Below are 25,126 nucleotides of genomic sequence, written 5' to 3'. Positions count from 1 at the left end.
CCAGGAATAGATGGTAAGACTGTATTGCTGAAGACTCCACATACTTGGGCTGAAAGACCACTGAGAAATCCTGCTGGAGCTGAATTGAGCTGCAAACCTTTTCCATGTAGACCAGCTGACTGAAAGCTGGAAAAAGCTATGCTGCATGAAGTTCCATGAGAGAGAGAGAGAGAGAGGGAGAGAGAGAGAGAAATCACCACTGGAGATAAACAATAGTAGACACTGCAAGCCTTAAATTTGGCCAACGAGTCAATGGGTGCAATAGTGGCATGTCTCTTATGGGAGAAACCAACTGCTGTCTAATTGGAGTTGCAAATAAGAAAGTCTGTGTGGGGGATTACCATGGTTTATTGTCTATAATTATGGAAGTTGTCAGTTTAAAAAAAAAAGGGGGGGAGGGAGGGAATTAACATGGGATTTTTTTTAATAATCATGGAAAATGCTAATAAAAATTTAAAAATAAATAAATAAAAATATGCTGAAGTCCTAATCTTAAAAAAAAAAAAAAGCCAGGTGTGGTGGTGCATGCCTTTAATCCTAGCACTTGGGAGGCAGAGGTAGGAGTTTGAGGCCACATATGAGACTACATAGTGAATTCTAGGTCAGTTTGGGCAAGAGTGAAACCCTACCTCAAAAAAAAAAAAAAAAAAAAATGGGAGGGGGAGCTGGAGAGATGGCTTAGCTGTTAAGGTGCTTGCCTGCGAAGCCAAAGGACCCAGATTTGATTCCCGAGGACCCTCATAAACCAGATGCACAAGGAGGCACAAGTGTCTGGAGTTCATTTGCAGTGGCTAGAGGCCCTATTGTGCCCATTCTCTCTCTCTCTTTGTCTCAAATAAATAAAATATTTATTTTTATTTTATTTATTTATCTGAGAGAGAGAGAAAGAAATGGATGCACCAGGGCCTCCAGCCACTGCAAACCAATTCCAGATGGTTGTGCCATCTTGTGCATCTGGCTTAGTTGTGTACTGGGGAACTGAACCTGGGTCTTTAGGCTTAGCAGACAAACGCCTTAACTGCTAAGCCATCTCTCCAGCCCCTCAAAAATATTTTTATTTTTTTAATTAACTTATTTATTTATTTTGGTTTTCCAAGATAGGGTCTGGCTGTAGCTCAGAGCTGACCTGGAATTCACTCTATAGTCTCAGGGTGGCCTCGAACTCATGGCGATCCTCCTACCTCTGCCTCCTGAGTGCTGGGATTAAAGGCGTGCGCCACCATGCCCAGCTTCAAAATATTTTTAAAAGCCAGAGGCTGAAGAGATGGCTTAGCAGTCAAGGTGTTTGCCTGCAAAGCCAAAGGATCCTGGTTTGATTCTCCAAGACCCACGTAAGCCAGATGCACAAGGGGGCACATGTGTCTGGAGTTTGTCTGCAGTGGCTGGAGACCCTGGCGTACCCATTCTTTCTCTCCCCCCTTTCTCTCTTCCTCTCTCTCAAATAAATAAATAAATAAAATATGTTGAAAAGCCAGGCATGGTGGCACACACCTTTAATCCCAGCACTCGGGAGGCAGAGGTAGGAGGATCGCCGTGAGTTGGAGGCCACACTGAGACTACAGAGTGAATTCCAGGTGAGCCTGGGCTACAGCCAGACCCTACCTTGAAAAACCAAAACAAATATAACTATATAGATTTAATCCTATTTGATCCTAGTATTATATTATATAATATTATAGATGAGTGTGTAACTGCATAAGAAAAAAGTGACAGGAAATATTACACATGCTTATAATCCCAACAGCAATATTGGGATTCGTTATGGGAAAAAGCAAACTTGTTTTTCAGTTAACAAGTGCTACATCAGACATTTAACTCCATGGGTTTACCACAAAATGAAGGACTCAGCTTACAAGCTAGTTAAGTCAAGCTGGGTATGGTGACTCACACACTTAATTCCAGCACTTGGGAGGCTGTGGTTCAAGACCAACCTGGGCTATAGAGTTGGGTCAGCCTGGGTTAGAAACCCTGCTTCAAAAAAAAAAACAGCCAGGCACGGCAGTGCACGCCTTTAATCCCAGCACTTGGGAGGCAGGGGTAGGAGGATTGCCTTGAGTTTGAGGCCACCTTGAGACTCCATAGTGAATTCCAGGTCAGCGTGAGTTAGAGTGAGACCCTATGTCGAAGGAAAAAAAAAAAAAACAACAGGCCGGGTGTGGTGGTGTGACACCTTTAATCCCAACAATCATGAAGCAGAGGTAGGAGGCGCTCTGTGAGTTTGAGGCCAGCCTGGGCTGTATGGTATGCATTCCAGGTCAGCCTAGTGTCGCAGTCAGGTCTGCATTGCTGGCAGAAATCACCCAACCAAGAGCAGCTTGTGGGGGGCAAAGGGTTTATTTTGGCTTACAGACTTGAGGGAATGCTCCATGATGGCAGGGGAAAACAATGGCATGAGCAGAAGGTGGACATCACCTCCTGGCCAACATCAGGTGGAAAACAGGAACAGGAGAGTGTGCCAAATACTGGCAAGGGGACACTGGCTGTAATACTCACAAGTCCCCCCGCCCCAACAATACTTTCCTCCAGGAAGTGTTAATTCCCAAATCTCCATCAGCTGGGAACCTAGCATTCAGAACACCTAAATTGATGGGGCCACCTGAGTCAAACCACCACACTGGACTACAGTGACACCCTATCTCAAAAAAATAAATAAATAAATAAATAATCTACACAAAACACTGGAAATGGTAGCTATGTGGTAAATGATTTTTCCCTAATCTTTAATCTCTTTAAAAGATAACTATTGTGAGCTGGGCACGGTGGCGCATGCCTTTAGTCTCAGCACTCAGGAGGCAGAGGTAGGAGCATCGCTGTGAGTTCAAGGCCACTCTGAGACTACATAGTGAATTCCAGGTCAACCTGGGCCAGAATGAGACCCTACCTTGAAAAAAACAAGAAAAGGTAACTATTGTTTTGAGACAAGGTCTCCCTGTATAGCCCAGAATAACCTGAACTGCCTCTGCCTCCTGAGTGCTGGGATTACATAGAAATGTGTGCCACCACTCCTGTCTAAATATAAGTAATTCCTGTTATTTTTTTTTTCCTCTTGACTTCCCAAGAGTTTGGATAACCTTATATTTAACTTTCATGTATATGATACACATAGAGCTATAGACTTGATGGAATATTGCATAGCTCAGTGTAAAATTTGTTATAAAAATTTGACATATGCCTTTAATCCCAGCATTTGGAAAGCAGAGGTGGGGGGATTGCCATGAATTTGAGGCCACCCTGAGACTACAATGTGAATTCTAGATCAGCCTGAGCTAGAGTGAGACCCTACCTTGAAAAACAAAATATAACAAAACAAAAATTATGCATATATATGATAAAGTAATTCTTTTTTTCAAGGTAATTACTGGCTTAAGTAATTCTTTTTTACAAAAATATTTTATTTAAGCCTATCATGGTGGCAGACAGCTTTAATCCCAGCACTGGGGAAGCAGAAGTAGACGAATTGCCATAAATTAGAGGCCAGCCTGAAACTACCTAGTGAATTCCAGGTTAGCCTGTGCTAGAGTGAAACCCTACCACGAAAAACAAAAGAAAAAAAAATATTTATTTATAATAGAGAAGGAGAGAGAGACAGAGAATGGGCATGCCAAGACCTCTTGCTGCTACAAATGCACTCCAGATGCATATGCCACTTTGTGCATCTGAATTTACGTGGGTACTAGGGAATCCAACCTAAGCCATCAGGTTTTGTGAGAAAGTGCCTTTATACATTTAGCCATCTCTCCACCCCAAGAAAAGTAATTTTTGTTTGTTTATTTTTCAAGATAGGATTGCACTCTAGCTCAGGCTGACCTGGAATTCACTATGTAGTCTCAGAGTGGCCTTGAAATCAAGCAGTCCTCCTACCTCTGCCTCCCTCTCAAGTGTTGGGATTAAAGGCTTGTGCCACCATGCCAGGCAAGAAAAATAATTTTTGAGAATAAATCTAATAGCAATGTATTGTAAGTTTTAAAAAATATTTTATTTGGGGCTGGAGAGATGGCTTAGTGGTTAAGCGCTTGCCTGTGAAGCCTAAAGGCCCCGGTTCAAGGCTTGATTCCCCAGGACCCATGTTAGCCAGCTGCATAAGGGAGCACACACATCTGGAGTTGGTTTGCAGTGGCTAAAGGCCCTGATGTGCCCATTGTCTCTCTCTCTCTCTCCCTCTCCCTCTTTTTCTCTCTCTCTGTCTTTTGCTCTCAAATAAGTAAACAAAAACTTTTTAAAAATAATTTATTTTTTTATTTAGGAGTGAGAGAGAGGCAGGTAGAAAAAGAAATGAGAGAGAGAGAGAATGAATGGGTGTGCCAGGGACTCCAGCCATATAGATACTGGGTAATCAAACCTGGGTCCTTAGGCTTCGCAAAGAAGCACCTTAACTGCTAAGCCATCTCTCTAGCCTCTCTTGTAAGTTTTGTATATAACTCTGCATATACACGCATGTAAGGATACTAGGCGAGAGAAAGAAAGAAAAGAAAAGCAAGGTATAATGGCATAAACCTATAATCTCAGCACTTGAGAGAGGCAGAGGTAGGAGGATCACTGTGAATCTGAGGCCATCCTGAGACTACATAGTGAATTCCAGGTCAGCCTGGGCTAAAGCAGTACCCTACCTGGAAAAACAAAAACAAACAGGGGGGGCTGGGGCAGGAAGCAAAAGCAGGTCAATGGTTGGCAAAAGCTGGAGGTTGTGAAGAAGGTTGAATGTGGAAAGAGCATAAGGAAAAATTGGGTGGGGGTGATGGAAATTTTCCTTGTGGTAGTGTTTACATAACTGCATTGTAAAGCAGTCTGGTATGAACAGTGATAAAGAGTAGTAATGAAAAAATGACGAACTCCAGGTATAAAGAAGCTTCTAGAGGAGAAAGGAAACACGTCCAAAGGAGACAAGGATTCCCAGTGAACCAGAGGGGAGATCTATGCTGGGTACAAGAGAAAGAAGGGACATTGGCTTAACTAACTTGTCATCACAGTAGCTACAGCCTGGGAAATTAGCTGTAGGAACATACCCCGCTTCTACCCTTGACACTTCAGTAGAACTTTCCTCTAAAAAGACAACTGCCCTCAGGCAGTGCTGAGTGCATCCCAGGCCAACTGGGCTGTCAGTTTTGTTTTGTTGTTCTGGGGAAGGGAATCTGATTAGAGATGGATGACAAAAATAAAATTAAATTAAAATTAAAAAGTGACAATCAGAAATACAACAACACAGCTTGAGCTACAGTGAAACCCTACCTCGAAAAACCAAAAAAAAAAAAAGAAAAAGAAAAAGAAAAAAGAAAGGAAAGGAAGGAAGAAATACAACAACAGCAACGAAAATCCCTCGTATGTAAATTCCTACACAAAGAAAAAGAACTCCCACCGTATCTACATAGTCAAATCAAGCAGAACCAGAGGGAAAACAGCATGGAAACACAAGTGAAAGTTGCCAGGGTCACCGCACGCACAGGGAAATTCTATGCAAAGACTGCCAAGAAACTTGGCCTTGTGTTCACTTGGGAGTGACTCAGGGACAGCCCCTCACCTAGGTTTGCCTTTGGCTCATTTGAGCCAATACCATCCTACCACAGAACTAGACAGTCCTAGGTCTAGTTGGCTGTCTGGTTCCCTCAGGGAAACTCAACTAAATGGCTCTTGAGTCTTTTCCTCCTTGAAGGCCAGTCATGTGTAAGGCTCTGTCAGACTGAAGGATTCCCCATGGGCATTCTCTCCCTTCTCCACCCTGAAATCAGAATGCTGAGCAAACATGGGAGACAAGGGCTCTCTGGGTAACCACCAATACACACCTCTAGCAGACACCCTCTGTTGGCTCTTGGATCTCACCTTACTCATGAACTCTCCCTGTGCTGTCAGGAAGAATCAGCTCATTTGTTTTGTGTTCAAATATAAATCTTGGTTCTCTGATAAGGAACGGCCCTACTTCTGGGTAGTGACCACAAAAAGGTGGAGTCACAGTGGTCCAAGCTGACCTGAGATGGGAGGAGCTGGTCACGGCTAGACGGGAGGAGGGGCGGGGCTTCCCAGCTTGTTTACCCAGGGTGAGTATCGCCATCTGGTGGAACCAACAGAGCATTGCTAGGAACCCAAAGTCGGCCTTGTGTCAAAGAGAAACCTTAGGGCTGAAGAGATGATTAAGGCACTTGCCTTCAAAGTCGAAGGACTCAGGTTCAATTCCCCAGTACCCATGTAAAGCCAGATGTACAGGGTGGCGCATGTGGCTGGAGGTTGTTTGCAGTGGCTGAAGACCCTGGAGCGCCCATTCTCTCTCTCTATGTCTTCCTCTTTTCCTCTCTCAAATAAATAAAGCGTTTAAACAAAAGAGAAACCTTAAACCCCAAGGGTGGTGGGAAGAATATCTTAGTATTTCATTATATTAACTTTGGAATGTTCCCAGTGATCTAATCCCATATTAAATTCATGAATTAATGTGCACATTAATGACCCTCACATTAATTGATGTGGTCTCCCCAGCCACACTAAATTTTGTAATTACACTATGAATTTAGAGCTTATTGTAGCTTTTCTCTAGGACCCTCACACTTTGTGAGTCACCCATGACCATGGCGCTTTTGTTTCTGATCAGGCACTGCTGTATTGATCAGACTTATAGAAAGGCTATATGAGAGGTGACTTTCACACAGTTATTAATTCATTCAACAATGGCTGTTGACTATTGTACAAGGCTGAACTTTTTTTTTTTTTTATTCCGAGGTAGGGTTTTATTCTAGTTCAGGCAGACCTGGTATTCACTATGTAGTCTCAGGGTGGCCTCAAACTCACGGCGATCCTCCTACCTCTACCTCCCAAGTGCTAGGATTAAAGGTGTATGCCACCATGCCTGGCTAAGACTAAACTTAATTTATTTATTTATTTGAGAGAGTGAGAGAGGGGAAGAGGGAGAGTGAGAGAGAATGGGTACACCAGGGCCTCCAGCCACTGCAAATGAAGTCCAGACACATGCTCTACCTTGTGCATCTGGCTTATGTGGGTCCTGGGGAATTGAACCGAGGTCCTTTGCCTTTGCAGGCAAATGCCTTAACCGCTAAGCCACCTCTCCAGCCCAAGACTGAACTTTAAAAAAAAAAAACAAAACATTTTTTTTACCTTTTGAAAAGTTTATTTGAGATAAAGAGGCACAGAAAGAGAGAGAATGGGAACACCAGGGCTTTTAGCCCTGCAAACAAACTCCAGATACATGTACCACCTCGTACATCTGGCTTACAAAGGTCCTAGGGAATTGAACCTGGGCCCTTTGGCTTTGCAGGCAAGTGCCTCAAGTGCAAAGCCATCTCTCCAGCCCATTGGATTTTTTTTTTGGCTTTTTTTTCCATTTTGTTTTTTAATAATTTTATTTTTGAGGAGAATGGGTGTGCCAGGACCTCCAGCCACTGCAAATGAACTCCAGACACATGCGTTACTTTGTGCATTTAGCTTTACTGAGGTATGGAACCCAGGCCGTCAGGCTTTGCAAGCAAGTACCTTTAACCACTGAACCATCTCCCTTGCCCTTTTTTTTTGTTTTTAGTGTGTATGTGTGTGAATGCATGCTTACAGTGTGTATATGGAGGTCAAAAGATAACCTAAGGTTATTTCTCTTCTCCTTCCACCTTCTTCTGAGACAAGGTCACTCTTGCTGTGGCTGCTTATGAGTTTCCAGAATCTCTTGGTCCTGCCTCTCATTGTTTTTGGCTTTTTTTTCTAAAGATTTATTTTTATTTATTTATTAGAGACACGGGGTGGGGGAAGATAGAGAGAATGGGCAAGCCATGGCCTCTAGCCACTGCAAATGAACTCTAGATGTATGTGCCACCATGTACATCTGACTTATGTGGGACCTGGAAAATTGAACCTGGGTCCTTAACTGCAAAACCAACTCTGCAGCCCTTGTTTTGTTTTTTTGCGGTAGGGTCTCATTCTAGCTCAGGCTGACCTCGAACTCACTATGTAGTCTCAGGGTGGCCTCGAACTCACGGCAATCCTCCTGCCTCTGCCTCCCAAGTGCTGGGATTAAAGGCATATGCCACCACACCTGGAGTTCTCTATGTATCTTTTAAAAATAAAAATCAAAGCCAGCCTACCTCAAAAAACAAAAACAAACAAAAAAAGATAGAGAGATCCTTATCGGTTAAGGCACTTGCTTGTGAAGCCTAAGGCCGAAGTTTCCATTCCCCAGGACCTACATAAGTCAGATGTACAAGGTGATGCATGTGTCTGGAGTTCCTTTGCAGTGGCTGGAGGCCCTGGTGCACCCATTTTCTCTCTACCTGCCTGTGTCTCTCTCAAATAAATAAATAAATAAATAAATAAATAAATAAAAATATGTACATAGGCCGGGCATGGTGGCGCACGCCTTTAATCCCAGCACTCGGGAGGCAGAGGTAGGAGGATCGCTGAGAGTTCGAGGCCACCCTAAGACTACATAGTGAATTCCAGGTCAGCCTGAGCCAGAGTGAGACCCTACCTTGAAAAACAAAAAAAAAAAAAAATGTACATAGAACTAGGTGAGATGACACATACCTTTAATCCCAGCACTTGAGAGGCAGAGATAGGAGGATCACCATGAGTTCAAGGCCACTCTGAGACTTTAGAGTGAAATCCAGGTCAGCCTAGGCTAGAGTGAGACCCTAGAAAAAAACAAAAAATTAAAAATTAAAAAAAAAAATACATAGAAAGAGTCTCCAAAGGGATTCCAAAATCTGTGTTTAACCACCAAAAATTGTTATATCCTCAGTATTTCCTTTAAATTTTCTATTAAAATAAAAGGGGCAAGCCCCTGGATGCAACTTCTAGTACCATAAGAAAAAAGAAAGGGGGAAGGGAGGGCAAGAGGGGAAGAAGGAAAAAGGCAAGCAGTGTTATCTGTAACACTAGACAGCTGACACTAATTTCAGAAACTTTGTCTCTTAGAAGGACTGTCGGGCAGGAGAGATGGCTCAGTGGTTAAAGGCGCTTGCAAAGCCTAATGACCCAGGTTTGATTCTCTAGTACCCAGGTAAAACCAGATGCAAAAAGTGGCTTATGCATCTGGAGCTTGTTTGCAGCAGAAGGATGCACAGGTGTGCCCATATACTCACTCAGTCTCTCTCCTAAATAAAAACATTTAAAAATATTTTTAAGCTGGGTATGGTGGTACATGCCTTTAATCCAAGCACTTGGGAGGCAGAGGTAGGAGGATCGCCATGGGTTCGAGACCACCCTGAGACTCCATAGTGAATTCCAGGTCAGCCTGAGCTAGAGTGAGACCCTACCCCAAAAAACAAAACAAAAATTCTATGTATATATTTAATGTTTTCCTTTATTTAACTTTTATTTTATTAGAGAGGTAGACAGAGAAAATGGGTGCACCACAGCCTCTAGCCTCTGCCAACAAACTCCAGATGCATGTGCCACCTTGTACATCTGGCTTATGTTGGTCCTGAGGAATCAAACCTGTGACCTTTGGCTTTGCAGGCAAATGCATTAACCACTAAGCCATTTCTCCAGCTCTGATTTATTTACTTACTAGAGAGAGAGGCAGATACAGAGAATAGGCACACCAGGGTCTCTAGCCATTGCATGCGCCACCTTGTGCATAAGGATTTACATGGGTTCTGGGGAACCAAACCTGGGCCCTTTAGCTTTGCCAGCAAGTACCTTAACCACTAAGACATCTCTCCAGCCCCCAAAACATATTTGTTTAAAAAAGGGCCTATCAAGCCAGGCCATGCCTTTAATCCCTACACTTGGGAGGCAGAGGTAGGAGGATCACCATGAGTTCAAGGTCACTCTGACCCTGAGACTGCATAGTGAATTCCACGTCAGCCTGGACTAGAGTGAGACCCTACCTCAAAAAACAAAAAGCAAAAAAAAAAAAAAAAAAAAAAAAAAAAAAGACAGGTGTAGTGGCCTAATTCTAGCTTCTCAGGAAGCTGAGGCAGGATTGCTTGAGTTTAGGCCAGCCTGGGCCACATAGTGAAACCTTGAAGGAAAAAAGAAGAAAAAGGACTTTAATAGTCTACGAACCAAATTCTCCTGTTACTGAATTGTGGCTTGCTGATGTACTCGTCTCTTCCCACTCCTCCCTACCAGCAGCCCTTTCGAAGGTCATTTGCACAGCCCACATAACTGCTCAGAAGTTACAGGACTTCAATAATGATTTAACCCTGAAAACCCTATTCCATAACCCCCAAGATCAACATAAAATACTCTAGAACATACAAAAAATGAACAAAAATATCATATAGCATTTAATAACTGCAAATATATTTATTACAATTTACAAATTAGTTAACAATTATATACAAATAGAATTTTAGCTATAAAATCCCAACTGGATACATTTAAATCACTGGATATGAAGAAGCCAATTTAGAAATCATCTACTCCTAATTTCATCTGCCTTAAATTATAAAAAAATAAAGTCTGATGGTTCTGATTTCAAGTTATACATGAGCTGTTATCACATCTGTCACTCAGCCTTTCATATGCTTACATCAACACTTAAAGCACCATTACAAGATGAGAGTGTATAAAACACTCAGCTGAAACCTCTAAGGAATTTCTTTTCTTGGGAGGGGTTATTTACGTAAGGTTTGGGATGTCAAGGACCGGAATTTTCTCTTCTCCTCTGGTCCAGTTTCTGTCCTCCACCCTCATCATTTCTACAGGGTTATGTGTATTGGGATATTTAACCAGGCTTTTCCTTACTAGTAGTGAGGTGGAATCTCAGGAAACAATCTTCAAAACTTAATGAATGTACAGCTATCCCACAGGTGCTGGATTTCAGAAACACAAAAATAACCTAAATCTCTGAAATAAAATATCATGCTTTAGTTTTGGTTTTAAAAGACTGTCTATGCAGTGTCAGTTCTTTCTTCCTTAGGCACATGCCTGCTTTCCAACCAACAAGGCTTGAAGCTGGTCCGTTTCCATGGTCCATACTAGACTCTGCAGCTGCGCTCACAACACACAGAAAGAGTCCTGCAGACATGTGACCAGCTTCATAGTGTTGCACTCTCAGTGTGTGCATGGATGAATATGTTAACACCGGAGGCAGATTTTAGAGCAAACCAGATGAAATGACAAGGTAGGTTAGAAACTGAGGTAGTTACCCTGCAAGCGCTTCTGACAAAATCCACCCCATACCGAGTAAGTCCAAAATTAAGTGGTCATTGGCTCTATGCATGCGTTCTACCACTGGTAGGAGGCACGCAGAGGAGGAGGAAGTGACCCACGTGTGCATACTATGTAAATCTAAGTAATAAGCATGTCCAATCAATGCACACACCTCGACTCAAAAACGGGCTCTGGGCTAGATATCAAAACTCCCTGTCTTATCTTCACTTTATGCTTTTTTGGAAGTACAGGTCTTACCACTGCTTCTCTCATTGTTAAATATATAGAACACAATCAACCCAGAAGTTGAGTAAAGTTTATAGTATGTGAAAATGCAGCACTGCCCAGTTCCAAGTTTAGTGTCACCCTGACAAGTTTTAAAAGTGACCGTGCTGAGGCATGTTAGTAACACTGGTTTTCTGTTAAGAGTATATAAAACAAAACCACATTTCTGATGTGTCTCACCTCCCTTTAGTATAACTCTAGGTTTTTAAATTAAAAAAATAAACATCTATGATGTAATGATTACTCCTAGAGCACTTTACAATTTCTACCTACTGGAAGACACAAAGAACCACATTCTACTTGGAACTACAATAACACAAAGAAACCTCTCCAAAGAGCAGTTCACATAGACATTGAAGGGGAAAAAAACGTCAAAATTTGGCAGGCCGGCTGGGTATGGCATGAAACCTTCTAATTCCAGCAACTGGGTGGCAGAGGCAGGAGAATCACCAAGAGTGTGAAAGCCAGTCTGGTCTACACAATAAATTCTAGGCCAACAGGGCTACATGGTGAAACATCCAAGAAGGAAAAAAAAAACAAAACAGCAGCCGAATACTGCTTTCTCAAAGTCACAGAAGTACACCACTACAGGTTTTGTGGCAGTCCTTGGAAATATGTTAAGTACAACTGACACAAAGAAAACAAATCTGGGCTGGGGAGATGGCTTAGCCATGAGGGCATTTCCCTGCAAAGCCTAAGGACCCAGGTTCGATTTTCCAGGTCCCATGTAAGCCAGATGACATGGTGGCACATGCGTCTGGAGTTTGCTGGCATGCCCATTCTCACTCTCTCCCTCTCTCTGTCTCTAATAAATAAATAAAAAATAATAAAAATATTTTTAAAAAAATCTAGGACTGGGTGTGTGTAACTTACGTGTGGGGAAGTGCTTGCCTTGTACGCATGAAGCCCTGGGGTTGAATCCCAGCACCACATAAACTGGGCATGGTGTCATACACCTGTAATCCCAGTAGAAGAATCAGACATCCATGGTCATCCTCGACTACATATTAAGTTCAAAGTTAGCCTGGACTACACATGAAAACCTGGAAAAAAAATTTTTTTCCAAGTCACTTTTTAAAAAGTGTGTGTGTGTGTGGAGGGGGGAAGACACGACATAATGGCCTTTAAGCTGGTAACACATACAGGAGATTTTTTTTACCCTTAAGGTGACCAAATTAGTGAAATAAAAATACATAGCCAAGTATAGTGGCTCACACTTGTAAATTGTAGCACTCAAGAGTCTGAGGCAGAAGGATCACTAAAAATCCAAGGCCAGCCTGGGCTACAGTGAGGAACACAGAGAGGGGTAAGGGAGATAGAAATCATAAAACTATTAATTTCAGAACGCTAGAGAAAAACACACAAGAGCCCAAAGTTTTTAGATAAATATGTATAATTTAAACTAGAACTGAATGTGGGGCTTAAGCCCTATAAATATTGTTTCCCAAGTAAATAAAGTATTTGGTTATTGGGATTTTTTGTTTGTTTGTTTTTTAAGATAAGATCTTGCTATAACTAGGGTGGCTTTAAATTCACTCTGTAGCCCAGCCAGACCTTGAACTTCCTTTCCTCCTGCTTCAGTCTCCTAAGTAACTGGAATTATAGGTCTGCACCATCAGGCCCAGTAAGAAATTTTGAAAGTGCAAAATTACAACACAAAGGGTTTTCACCTCAAGCAAGCAAAGGATGTTTAAAAGCACCCAGCAAGGCAGGCATAGTGGCACATGCCTGCTACCCCAGCATCCAGGAAGATCACCACAAGTTCAACGTGGTCTACATAGACTTCCAGGCCAGGCAGGACCACATAGCAAGACCCTGCACATCCAACCACTAAATTTGAAGAGAAGGTTAAAAATCAGAGATCCTTCATTAGCAGGTCTAGCTTCAAACCTTAGGTATTTCTAGTGGGACATAGTACTAAGAGGAAAAAAAATTCAAACTAAATTACTAGGTACAGGGTACTTTTTTAAAAAAAGAAATGTCAAAGGACAGCTGCCAACAGTTGTTCTTAAGAGAAACCTCTCAAGTAAGAGGCAGTGTGTGCTAGGGCTCCAGGCTGCCCACTCATCTCAACATTGCTTGAAAACAGTAAGTCCTTTGAAGCAGGCTCCTGCAGTCTATTAAACATCCTTTCTCTGTGTTCAAATGTCAAGCAATATCCAATAGCATCTTCTGTTTCTTGAATTCGTTTCTGGAACCTGCAGCCGTCCCTTGCAAATTCTTCCCATGGTCCTTTGCGATCCTCATCCCCACTTATATAATACTCAGTAACTTCTTCAAGGAAGGTTACCTATAAAGACAAAGACTAATTTTAATCACTCTAGGATCTCATAATTACTTATTTAACACAGAAGGAGAGAACGAGAATGAGTGGGTTTGCCAGAGCCTCCTGCCTCTGCAAGTGAACTTCAGATGCATGCACCACTTTATACACCTGGCTTTAAATAGTAGGTATTGAAGAATCAAACCTGGGCATGCAGCCTTTGCAAACAAGTACCTTCAAGTGCTGAGCCAACTCCCCATGCCTGGATCGTACAATGAAAACTGAGGCTAACTGGAATCTTTGTCATCAACTACATTGAAGTTAAAAAAAAAAAAAATTTGTAAGCAGGGCTTGAGAGATGGCTTAGCAGTTAAGCACTTGCCTGTGAAGCCTAAGGACCCGGTTCGAGGCTCAATTCCCCAGCCACATAGGCCAGATGCACAAGGTGATGCATGCATTCTGGAGTTCGTCTGCAGTGGCAGCCCTAGTGTGCCCATTCTCTCTCTCTCTCCCTCTCTCTCCCTCCCTCCCTCTCTCTCTCTCTCTCTCTCTCTCTCTCTCTCTCTCTCTCTCTCTCTGTTTCTGTCTGTTGCTCTCAAATAAAAACAAACAACCCCCCCCAAAAAAAACTTGTAAGCAGAAAATACTTGGATAAAACAGTGAGCAAATGTCCCCTAAACTTTCACATGTTCATGTATGTATGTATGTATGTATGTATGTGTGTGTGTGTGTGTATATATATATATATATATATATATATATATATATATATATATAAAATATATATTTTTTGTTGATTTTCAAGGTAGGGTCTCACTCTAGCCCAGGCTGACTTGGAATTCACTACATAGTCTCCAGGTGGCCTCAAACTCACGGTGATCCTCCTACCTCTGCCTCCCGAGTGCTGGGATTAAAGGCATGTGCCACCACACCGGGCTAATATTACATTTTTTAATATACACAACACAGGCCCAATCTACCCAGCACCACTGGTATTGATAAAATGCATCTAGAGATAAGAACTGAAATTTTTCTATTAATCCCTGCTACTCTTTTTTTTTTAAATTCTCTTTCTTTTTTTTTTTTTTTTTCTGTTTTTTTAAGGTGGGTCTTGCTATAACCCAAGCTGACCTGGAATTTAATATGTAGTCTCAGGTGGCCTTGAACTCATGGCAATCCTCCTACCTTTGCCTCCCAAGTGCTGGAATTAAAGGTGTGTACCACCAAGCCCGGCTCTAATCCCTGCTATTCTTTAATCCTTAGGGAAATACAGTTTTCTAGTATTCTTTCCCCCAAATGAGAAAGTATTTCAGGAAGTAACCACTACATTCCTGGAAGTTAAAGCTTTTGTCATAGCAAAATTCAGCCACTGCAAACAAACTCCAGATGTGTGCACCCCCTTGTGCATCTGGTTTATGTGGGTCCTGGAGAATTGAACCAGGGTCCTTTGGCTTTGCAGGCAAATGCCTTAACCACTAAGCCATTTTCTCCAGCCCTGAAATAATAAGTATTATTATTATTAAATATAAGTATTATTATTTCGGGGCTGGAGAGATGGTTCAGTGGTTAAGGCACTTGCCTGCTAACCTTAACGACCTGGGTTCAATTCCCCAGTACCCACATAAAACCAGATGCACAAAGTGGCGCATGCATCTGGAGTTGTTTGCAGTGGTTAGAGTCCCAGGTGCACCTATACTCTCTCTCTCTCTCTCTCTCTCTCTCTCTGCTTGCAAATAAATAAATAAATATTCAAGTAATAATAATAATAATAATTTCAAGTTGGGCATGGTGGCACCTACCTTTAATCCCAGCACTTGGGAGGCAGAGGCAGGAGGACTGCTGTGAGTTTCAGGCCACCTTGAGACTACATAGTGAATTCCAGGTCAGCCTGGGTTACAGTGAGACCCTGCCTTGAAACACCAACATAAGTAAATAATTTCAGCTATAATCTCAGTACTGGAGAGGTTGAGGTAACAGAATCATGAATTCGAGGTCAACCTACAGACTGAGTTCCACTTAGCCTGGGCTAGAGTAAGACCCTACCTCAAAATAAATAAATAAAGTTTACATTAGTGCTTTCCAACTTTTCAACTGTCTTTCCAATTTTTGGGCTGTCTTTATATTTTCATTTTTACAAGCAAAAAATAGAAGAAAAAGTTACTCAGGAAACAAAGTAGAACACAATTAGTATTGCACAATATCTCTTTCAACACTCTGTTCTTAAGATTTAAAAGAAGAATAAGAAAACAACGTGGGCACTCCAGAGGCAGATGCAGAAAGAGTAAAGCAAGCTCTAGCCAAGCCTGGTCTACACCACAAGCTCCAAGCCTGCCAAGGATCCCGTCGTTGGACAAAACAAAGCAAAACCACAAACAAACCTTCGTATTCAATATGCTATCATTATTTACATAGGTTGGATAACCCTTATATGAAATGCTAGAATCAGTGCTGTTCCAGATCTCAGTTTCAGTTTTTAAAATATGTGCATGACTTTACTAGTTGGTCATCCATAATCTGAAAAAGTGAAATCTGAAATGCTCCAAAACTCAGAAGTTTTGAGTACCATCTTGAAACTCAAAAAGTTTCAGATTGGGGGGGGGTTGTAGTTCAGTAGGAGGCCATTCGACAAGTATGCATTAGTTACACTCCCAGTCAATCCCCAGTGCTACAAGGGGGTGGGACCCAGATCTTGCAGCCAGGCAGTGATGCACACCTGTAATACCAGCACTCAAGAGGCTGCAGCAGGATGGGCAGGAGTTTGAGGTTAGCCTGGGCTACATGAAATCCTGTCTCAAAAAAAAAAAAAAAAAAAAAAACCAACAACACTGAGGGGGTAAGAAATCAAACTCCAAAAGTAAATACTTGTTATAAGTATGTTTAACAGTTACATCAGCTAATCCCACTGGGATTTACAGCTTTCCTTCCCTTTACATCAGGCCAAGACACTCCCTAGAGGACAATTAGTAGGCATGTAACACCCTACTAGATATTGCATTCTGGTGGATACTCATTCACTGTGTTATCAAGATAAATAAAAACAAGTGTTTACTGTATGGCAGGCTTTTCCCCCAAGAACTTTACAGATTTTCTCATTTGATCCTGTCAACCCTGAGTGATTGACAGCCAAGAAACCAGAGGCTAAGTGGCAAGCCTAAGCTCCCCAGCCTGTAAGTGGTGTACTCAGACTCTACAACAATCTGTCTGGCTCCACAATCTGCTCGCTTTGCCAGGACAGAGAGTAGTCTAAACTCCTGGATCCAGAGGCCTCATTCTAAGAATTAGGCACTAACTATGATTCCTATGTAACTAAAGAATGGCAGGTGGCCAAAGGCTGCCAAATGATTTTACTGTATTTAGACACCATCTTTGGTCAATTTGCTTCTAGTCTGTAGTCAGCAGTCTTATGCACTTCCCTCACATCACTACTCACTGAGCAAACTAAACTGAGGGATGAGGGCTAAGCCATCAAGGGCAAGGGAATGAATTATGAGTTTATTGGTTCATCTCAATTAAATCTTGCAGTCACTTGGGCTAGAGGTGTAGCACAGGGGTAGTGGCTAAGAGGTCTTTAGTTCAATCCCCAGCACCACGAACAAAACTGTCACTGCCAGCCAGGAGTGGTGGTGCATGCCTTTAATCCCAGCACTTGAGAGGCAGAGGCAAAAGGATCACCAAAAGTTTGAGGTCAGCCTGTGCTAGAGTGAGATTCTACCTCGGAAAAAAAAAAAAAAAAAAAAAGTCATTGATTGCCCCACTTTGTTCCTTGCCTATTTTGCTTGAAATAGGCCACATTACCAGGTACCTCTAGAGAGGATGAGTGAGGACTGGACATGTGGTATAACCAAGGATCTGGCCTCAATCTTCAGCACTAAAAACAAAAGATGTAGAGGGGCTGGAGAGATGGCTTAGTGGTTAAGGTGTTTCCCTGTGAAGTCTAAGGTCCCAGGTCCCAGTAACCCAGATGGGCAAGGTGCCACATCCATCAGGAGTTTGTTTGCACTGGCTGGAGTCCCTGGTGTTCTCTCTCTCTTCCTGTCACACACACTCTCTCCCTCAAATACATAAGTAAATAAAATATTTTTAAAACCTTTAAAATATATAGGAAAAAATATTCTTGCATCACATCATTCTGAAGTACTAACTAAAATTTAATTTAAATATGATTTATTCTTCTACTGGCAGGACATAAAATTCCCACCACTTGGATACTTTCTACCTGCAAATGAGCTACCCAAGAAGTTTCAAAGTAAGCCACCATTTAGAGCCAAAAGCTACAGGAGCTCAGGCCAGTAAGAACTCACTCGCTAACTTTCTGTCCAGAAGGTAGCACAGGAAACTAATAACATCCTTTTGTCTGGGGATCATTTATTTTCAATTAATAACTGCTGCTGTATTAGCCATAAAGAGAAATAAAGAAATCCCTAAAATTCCCCCCCAAAAAGCTAATCTGGCAATATAAGGGTAACATGCTCCACAAGGTTTTAAAGCTTAGTCTGCAGCTGGACACAGTGGCTCACACCCACAATCCCAGCACGTGGGAGGTTGACAGTAACCCTGTGACGTCTAGGCCAGCCAGCCTGGGCTGCAGAGTAAGACTCTGACCCCTCCCCTTCCAAAAAAAAAAAAAAAAAAGTGACTCTGGGAACCAGAAGCAAGTATTCAAAGAAACCTAGTAGGTGGCTACCATTGTTTGCGTCAATCATTAACCAGTAACTAACAGGTCACTGCTAATCAGTAATTCATTCTTTAAAAAAGGTACAACTAAACTGGCTGTGGCTAAACTGGCTGTGGTGGCTCATCTTAACACTCAGGAGGCTGAAGTAGAACTATTGCCAGGAGTTCAAGGCCAGCCTGGGCTACAGTGAGATCCTGCTTCAAAAAAAAAAAAAAAAAAGTGCCAGGCATGGTGGCACACACCTTTAATCCTAGCACTTGGGAGGCAGAGGTAGAAGGATCAAGGTGACTTCAAGGCCACCCTGAGACTACATAATGAATTCCAGGTCAGCCTGGGCTACAGCGAGACCCTACCTCAAAAAAAAAATTTCAAAAAAGCAAATGTCGAAAAGTTTGATACTGGGCTGGAGAGATGGCTTAGTGGTTAAGGTGCTTGCCTGCAAAGCATAAGAACCCACATTAGATGCCCCAGTATCCATGTAAAGCCAGATGCACAAGGTGGCACATGTGTCTGATGCACATTTGCAGTGGCTAGAGGTTCTGGTGTGCCCATTCTCTCTCTCTCTCCCTCCCTCCCTCCCTCCCTCTGTCTCAAATAAATAAACAGTTTTTAAAAATTAATACTGAAATTACTGTTTTCTCTTTTTGGGACACTGTCTCACTCTGTAGTTCAGACAATCCTGCAACTCACTATGTGGTCCAAGTTTACCTAGAATTTGTACCACTTCTTGCCTTAACCTTCCAACTGCTGGAAATGACAGGTAGGAGCCACCACAACCATTTTCATGGCAAACAACCAGACAAATCTGACTTGCTAAAGATACAATTACCCTCTGGGTTCTAAAGGACAGGAATGAAGACACTGCAAATAAAATGTGAAGTATTTGTGAAAAAATACCACTTATAAATCCAGTTTAAAACCTTATGGCCGTGGCAGGACCTTCTAAAATTAGTATTTCTGATCCATAAACAAAGTAAGAAACTGCAACTTGTAGGCACAGTCGAGAGCCACCACCAAAATAAAAATGGCACCTCCCTGATAACATCTACATGCTGGCATCTTCCTTTTGAACAGGATGTTCTCTGCATGTGGAAGAAGGGTCATCTGAACATTTCTCAATCCAAGCATATGAGTTTAGAGGCCTTCCTCAAAAGTACACACAACCATGCCTTCAAAAGAACTCAAGTCGCCAAGCTTAACCATCTGGAAACAGAAGAATTTGTCAGTCACATTAAAAGGAAAGCAACAAACCTTTTTTCTTTTGATATGCGTATTTCTTTCTCCAAAAAGAACCTCCTGCTGTACCAGGTCTGGACATTCATTTTCTTGGCTCCCCAACAGCTGCACTTTACAGGAAAGTAATGTATGACACTCGGAAAAAGCCACCACGGCCTCAGATGGTGCCTTTGAGTCACAACAGCCTTTCCAATTTTTCCCTGATGTTTGAAAAGGAGCCTTAAAATTTAGAAGGTTGTAGGGGTCATCAGAATTACAAAAAGAGTTCCAAAGTCTGAGATTCTCTGCTTCATCTGCACTGGATTCCCAGTCATCTTCCTCCTCAGAATTATGGTCAGGGGTCTCAGGAAGAATTCCAGAATGGGGAGAACTACCTAGATCGGAGATACCACATAAATCCTTCCCCAAATCCGAAGGGTCCCTGGGACCAAGTCCGGCGGCACTGTGCATCATAGCGGTAAAGTTCTGGGGACTGTAAGGATCTCCGCTGCAGAAAGAGTTCCAAAGGATCCCTTCGGAATCCTGCTCGGGGTCTGACTCTGACAGCGAGCCATCACTGTCAAAACCATCATCCTCAGGCTCCTCCTCGTCCCAATCCTCACCTTCGGAACCGGAACAGGTTTCCACGTCACTGGAGGCACCTCCCAAGATGTAATCTATCAATTTGTTGCTACAAGCTGGTCGGACAGACATGGGAAGGTTATCCTCCCGTGTGTCTGAAGAGTCAACGACACTGGTATGGCCCTCTCCAGACTCTCTTCCCGCAGACAACTCGCAAGATGGGCAGCCTTCCTCCCGAGCAAGTGGAACCTCTTTGATCAACAGTGTTGTCTTCTCTTCGGTGGGCTCCCCGGTGGTGGCTCCAGGAAGGACTCCAGCAGGGCACTGCGCCCAGTTATCTGTGCAGTGTTGCAAGTCCATCCGGAGAAGGCTATGTTCCTCCTCCAGGCTGTGGTAACCATTATCTTGATCGGGGGTGGGTAACTCTTGCCCCTTGCTAACCTGCTGAAGGAATTCGAGCCGTTTCATACGAAGATGGTGGATTTCCGGCACGCCTTCTGTAGACAGCGGTGGGCACCCTTGCCAAGAAGCTGCCGGGATCTCTGCACGCAGAGGCTGGGGATGGCAACGGTCCTCGGAAAAGCAGCAGCTCTCTGGGGTTAGGGTCCGGAAATCAACTAGCTCGTCAGCTGCAACGCTGTTCTGACAGCCGAGCTCGAGTCGGGGAAGGCAGTCCAGATAGGAGGGGTTCAGCAGATAGGAGACTACCTTGAAATTGCCCAAGCTCTGGATGTTTACAAGTCCAGAGGGCGAAGAGCCATCTTCTCGGTCAGACATCAGACGGGCTTGGAGGCCACTGGGCAACAGCTCTACTCCCCACAGCTGCTGCTCCAGGAGAAAAGCGTGTGTCATGGGGTCCAAAGCCCTTCCCAGGGCTTTCAGTTCCAATTCCTGGTCTGAGGTGGAGCACTGCCACCGGATCCCCTGCTCCAGCCACTCCACCGAGTCCGCGGGGTCCAGCCGCAGGGAACTCAAAGCTTTGTGCCCCGTGGGCGCGGCTGGTTCTTCCCGTCCCCTCAAGGCTCTCAGGACGCTGAAGCCTCCCAAGAAATCTAGCCATCTAGTCGGAATCATGCCACTCAAAAACTGGCTCCAAAGCAGCAGTTTCTGGAGCAACCCAGGGAGCGGGGCCAGGAGCTGGGCAAGCAATTTCACCCAGTAGCTGGTCCGAGGCTGGGAAGAGAAAGGCAGTGTGGGGTCCCCGGAGCTGTCCCGGGTAGCACGCAGGGCCGAGGACCGCCGATGGAAGAAGGGCAGCCGGAACCAAGAGCCCGGCCCTCGCGGGGCAGAGCGTCTCCGAGGCCGGTCGGTTCCGGTCTCCATCTCCTCTTTTTTTTTTTCTTCTTTTTTTGGCACCTTCCCCGGTGGCTCCCGTGGAGCTCGCCGGCGGCGGCGGCGGCAGGCCCGTCTGACGGACGGACGGGATGCGGAGCAGGCCTACAGAGCCTCGGCCTCGGCCCGCGGTGGGGTCGGTAGGCCCGGGCGATCCCCGCGCCGGCGCAGGAGCCACAGAGGACAGCGGCTTCCGCGCCACACAGCCGAGCGGCCCTCGCAGGCGGCGACGGCGGCGGAAGCAACAGCCATCGCAGGAGGCGAGCGACGTCCGCGTCCGCTCAAGACCTCTCCACCATAGACCCTCCCGCGGCGGCGGCGGCCACGTTCCCGGGGACACCCGCGGTTACAAAGAGCCGGAACCGCGCGGCGACGGAAGGGTAGAGCAGACGGACGGGTGGGCGCCGGTGGAAGCGAGACTCAAAATGGCCGCAAGGCTGGCTACGAGGCAGGACACCCGGAAACAACTAGACGACACGAAGGACTCACGGCGTTGACGCCAACCGACCCCGAGCCGCCCAACCTCATTTGCAGAGCCCCAGACCGGGGCCGGTCTTTCCTCACGCTCGCGCGTAGCCGCTGATTGGTCGCGCCCGTGGTCCCCGTCGGCTTCCTTACTTGTCGTCCAGTAGTTTGCGCACGGGAGGTTGCATCAGCCAGACAAGTCCCCCCCCCCACCCACCAAGCTGCACGCGTGCGCAGTGCGCTGTCATCTCCTAGGAGACTGCGCCTCGGCGCTCTGCGTTCAAGGGAAGGGCCTGCCCAGGCGCGGCGGTTTCTAGAGGACGCTGCGGGAATTCTCCCGAGTCCTTTTATGGCTCCAGTACTCACAGAAGTGAATCCATTTACCTTACACTTACATAGATCGGATTTCTGGTATTGTTAAAGCTAAGTAGACATCTACCTGACATCTTAAAGAGGACTTGGGTAATGCTGTATGGTAATGCTTTTTTTTTTTTTTTCCTGAGACAAGGTTTTACTCTGTAGCACCAGGTGCCCTCAAACTCATTGAAAAGAGTGATTAATTACTTACCATGCCTCGTGCTGAGACATCATCTGGTATGAAGAATAGGAATGAGGGCTGGGGAGACGGCTTAATGATTAAGGCACTTGCCTGTGAAGCCTAAGGACTCAGGTTCGATTCCCTAGTACCCACGGAAGCCAGCTGCACAAGGCGATACACGTATCTGCCTCTTTATCTCTCTCTCAAATATATAAAATATTTTTAAAGTTTTTTTTTTAAATATAGGAAAGATAGAATCACTCATGCATTCCTGTCCCTTCCGCCTTATGATTTCTTTTCTTTTTTTCTTTTTGCCTGGTATTCATTAGGTAGTCTCAGGGTGGCCTGGAACTCACAGCGATCCTCCTTTCTCCTCCTCTGGAGTTCCAGGACTAAAGTCATGCACAACCAACCCCCGGTGCGCCTTAGGGTTTGTAAGTCACTGGCATTGCCTGCGATGTTACTTTGACTTCTTTCAGCGTCCAAGTGACAAATATATATACCGTCTTGGAAATGAAACCTCAGGTGGTGCCTCAGTATTCTTGAGCTGAAGTCACAGAGGCGAGGAAGAGACAGTGCCCACAACTGTTTGCTCTCTTATGCTTCCCAACAACAAACTCGACTTCATTACTTCCTGAGAGACTAGAGCCACAAAATCCAATGAAGGCAAAACACAGGTGCTTTGTCCTTTTGAAAAAAAAATTTTGGTTTATACTTTTATTTATTTACGAGCACAGAAATAAAAAGATACCATGGACTACCAGGGCTTCTTGCCACTGCAAACGAACCCCAGACATATGTGCCACTTTTTGCATCTGGCACTGAGAAATCGAATCTCTGCCAGCAAGCTTTGCAAGCGTCTTTAACCACTGACCCATCTCAGCCCAGCATACAGGAATGAAAAATTTAGCTGCTCTTTTTTTTTTTTTTTTTTTCCTGAGGCAAGGTCTCACTCTGTAGCACCAGCTGGCCTCAAACTTACTACAATCCTCCTACATCAGCCTCCCAAGTACTGGGATTAAAGCATGAGCCATCATGCCTGGCTGATTCTTGCGAATTTGATCTTAGTTCATGCCCTTAAGGTTTGCTAAAACATTTGAATCTAAAACACTGACGTCTAGTAACTATGGCAGGGGAGGCTAGTAGTTAGAATGAGAAAGGAAAATCTTTGTAGAGCCTAAGTGGGCCAACAGCTCCTCATTCATGGGTTTTGTTGGTGGTGGTGGTGATTTTTGTTTTTTGTTTTTTGTTTTTCGAGGTAGGGTCTCACTCTGGTCCAGGCTGACCTGGAATTAACTCTGTCATCTCAGGGTGGCCTTGAACTCACGGCAATCCTCCTACCTCTGCCTCCCGAGTGCTGGGATTAAAGGCGTGCGCCACCATGCCCGGCTCGATTTTTTTTTAATTATTTATTTGAGAGAGACAGACACACAGAGAGAAAGACAGATAGAGGGAGAGAAAGAGAATGGGCGCGCCAGGGCTTCCAGCCTCTGCAAATGAACTCCAGACGCGTGCGCTCCCTTGTGCATCTGGCTAACGTGGGACCTGGGGAACCGAGCCTCAAACCGGGGTCCTTAGGCTTCACAGGTAAGCGATTAACTGCTAAGCCATCTCTCCAGCCCTCGATTTTTTTTTTTTTTAATTCACTATGTAGTCTCAGGGTAACCTCAAACTCACAGCAGTTATCCTATCTCTGCCTCCCAAGAGCTGGGATTGAAGGCGTGCACCAACATGCCAGGCTTTCTTTGTTGGCAGGGGAGTGTTTCAAGGTAGGGTCTCACTATAGTCCAGGCTGACCTGGAACTCACTGTATAGTGTTAGGGTGGCCTCAAACTCACAGCTATCCTCCTACCTCTGCCCCACCACGCCCAGCTTTTTTTTTTTTTTTTTTTTAAATTAGAGACAGGAAGAGAGAGAATGGGCATGCCAGGGCCTCTAGCCACTGCAAACAAACTCAAGATGCATGCACCCCTTGTGCATCTGGCTTACATGGATCCTGGGGAATCAAACCTGGTTCCTTGAGCTTTGCAGGGAAGCACCTTAACTGCTAAGCCATCCCTCCAGCCCTAATTCTTTTAAAACATTTCTTTGAGAGAAATAAAGACAATGGGTAAGCCAGGGCTTCTAGTCACTGCAGATGAACTCCAGACTCATGTGGCACCTTGTCATCTGGTGCATCAAACCTGGGTCTTTTGGCTTTACCAACAAGTACCTTAACCACTAAGCCATCTCTCCAACCCAACAGCCTCAATTTCTATTGCTTACCCTTTATTATCTTATTACTCATATGCAGAAATATCTACTTTCTCAACTCTAAGAACTTTAGAAGAATATATTAGTAAACTGGAGAGATGGCTTAGCAGTTAAAGTGTTTGTCTGCAAAGCCAGAGGACCCCGGTTCGATTCCCCAGGACCCACGTAAGCCAGAAGCATAAGGGGTGCATGCATCTGGAGTTCGTTTGAGGTGGCTGGAGGTCCTGGTGCACCCATTCTTTCTCTCTCTGAAATAAAAAAATATTATATATATATATATATATATATATACACACACACACACACACACACACACACACACACACACATATATGCATATTAGTAATAGGAGTCAGTTTTCATCCATAAGGAGATTCAAGTATGTAAATGAAGTGCAGGAAGGCTGTGCTCCTTCATTTGCAAAGTGAGTCTA

The 25,126-nt window shown here is 44.2% G+C and overlaps 1 protein-coding gene across 1 annotated transcript; it reads right to left on the bottom strand.

Annotated features, from left to right (window-relative positions):
* Positions 1–10,211: 10,211 nt before the first annotated feature.
* Ppp1r15b (protein phosphatase 1 regulatory subunit 15B) lies at positions 10,212–21,599 on the bottom strand. The gene is given in 3 exon segments (XM_004663567.2): positions 10,212–13,483; positions 13,486–13,660; positions 19,560–21,599. Coding segments are annotated over 3 exon segments (2,088 nt in total). The 5' UTR covers positions 21,429–21,599; the 3' UTR covers positions 10,212–13,439.
* Positions 21,600–25,126: the final 3,527 nt, after the last annotated feature.

The sequence above is a fragment of the Jaculus jaculus genome, chromosome 1, assembly GCF_020740685.1.
Source record: "Jaculus jaculus isolate mJacJac1 chromosome 1, mJacJac1.mat.Y.cur, whole genome shotgun sequence".
Lineage (NCBI taxonomy): Eukaryota > Metazoa > Chordata > Mammalia > Rodentia > Dipodidae > Jaculus > Jaculus jaculus.
Note: the sequence above shows the minus strand (reverse complement) of the source record. Positions and strands in the feature narration are given on the sequence as shown.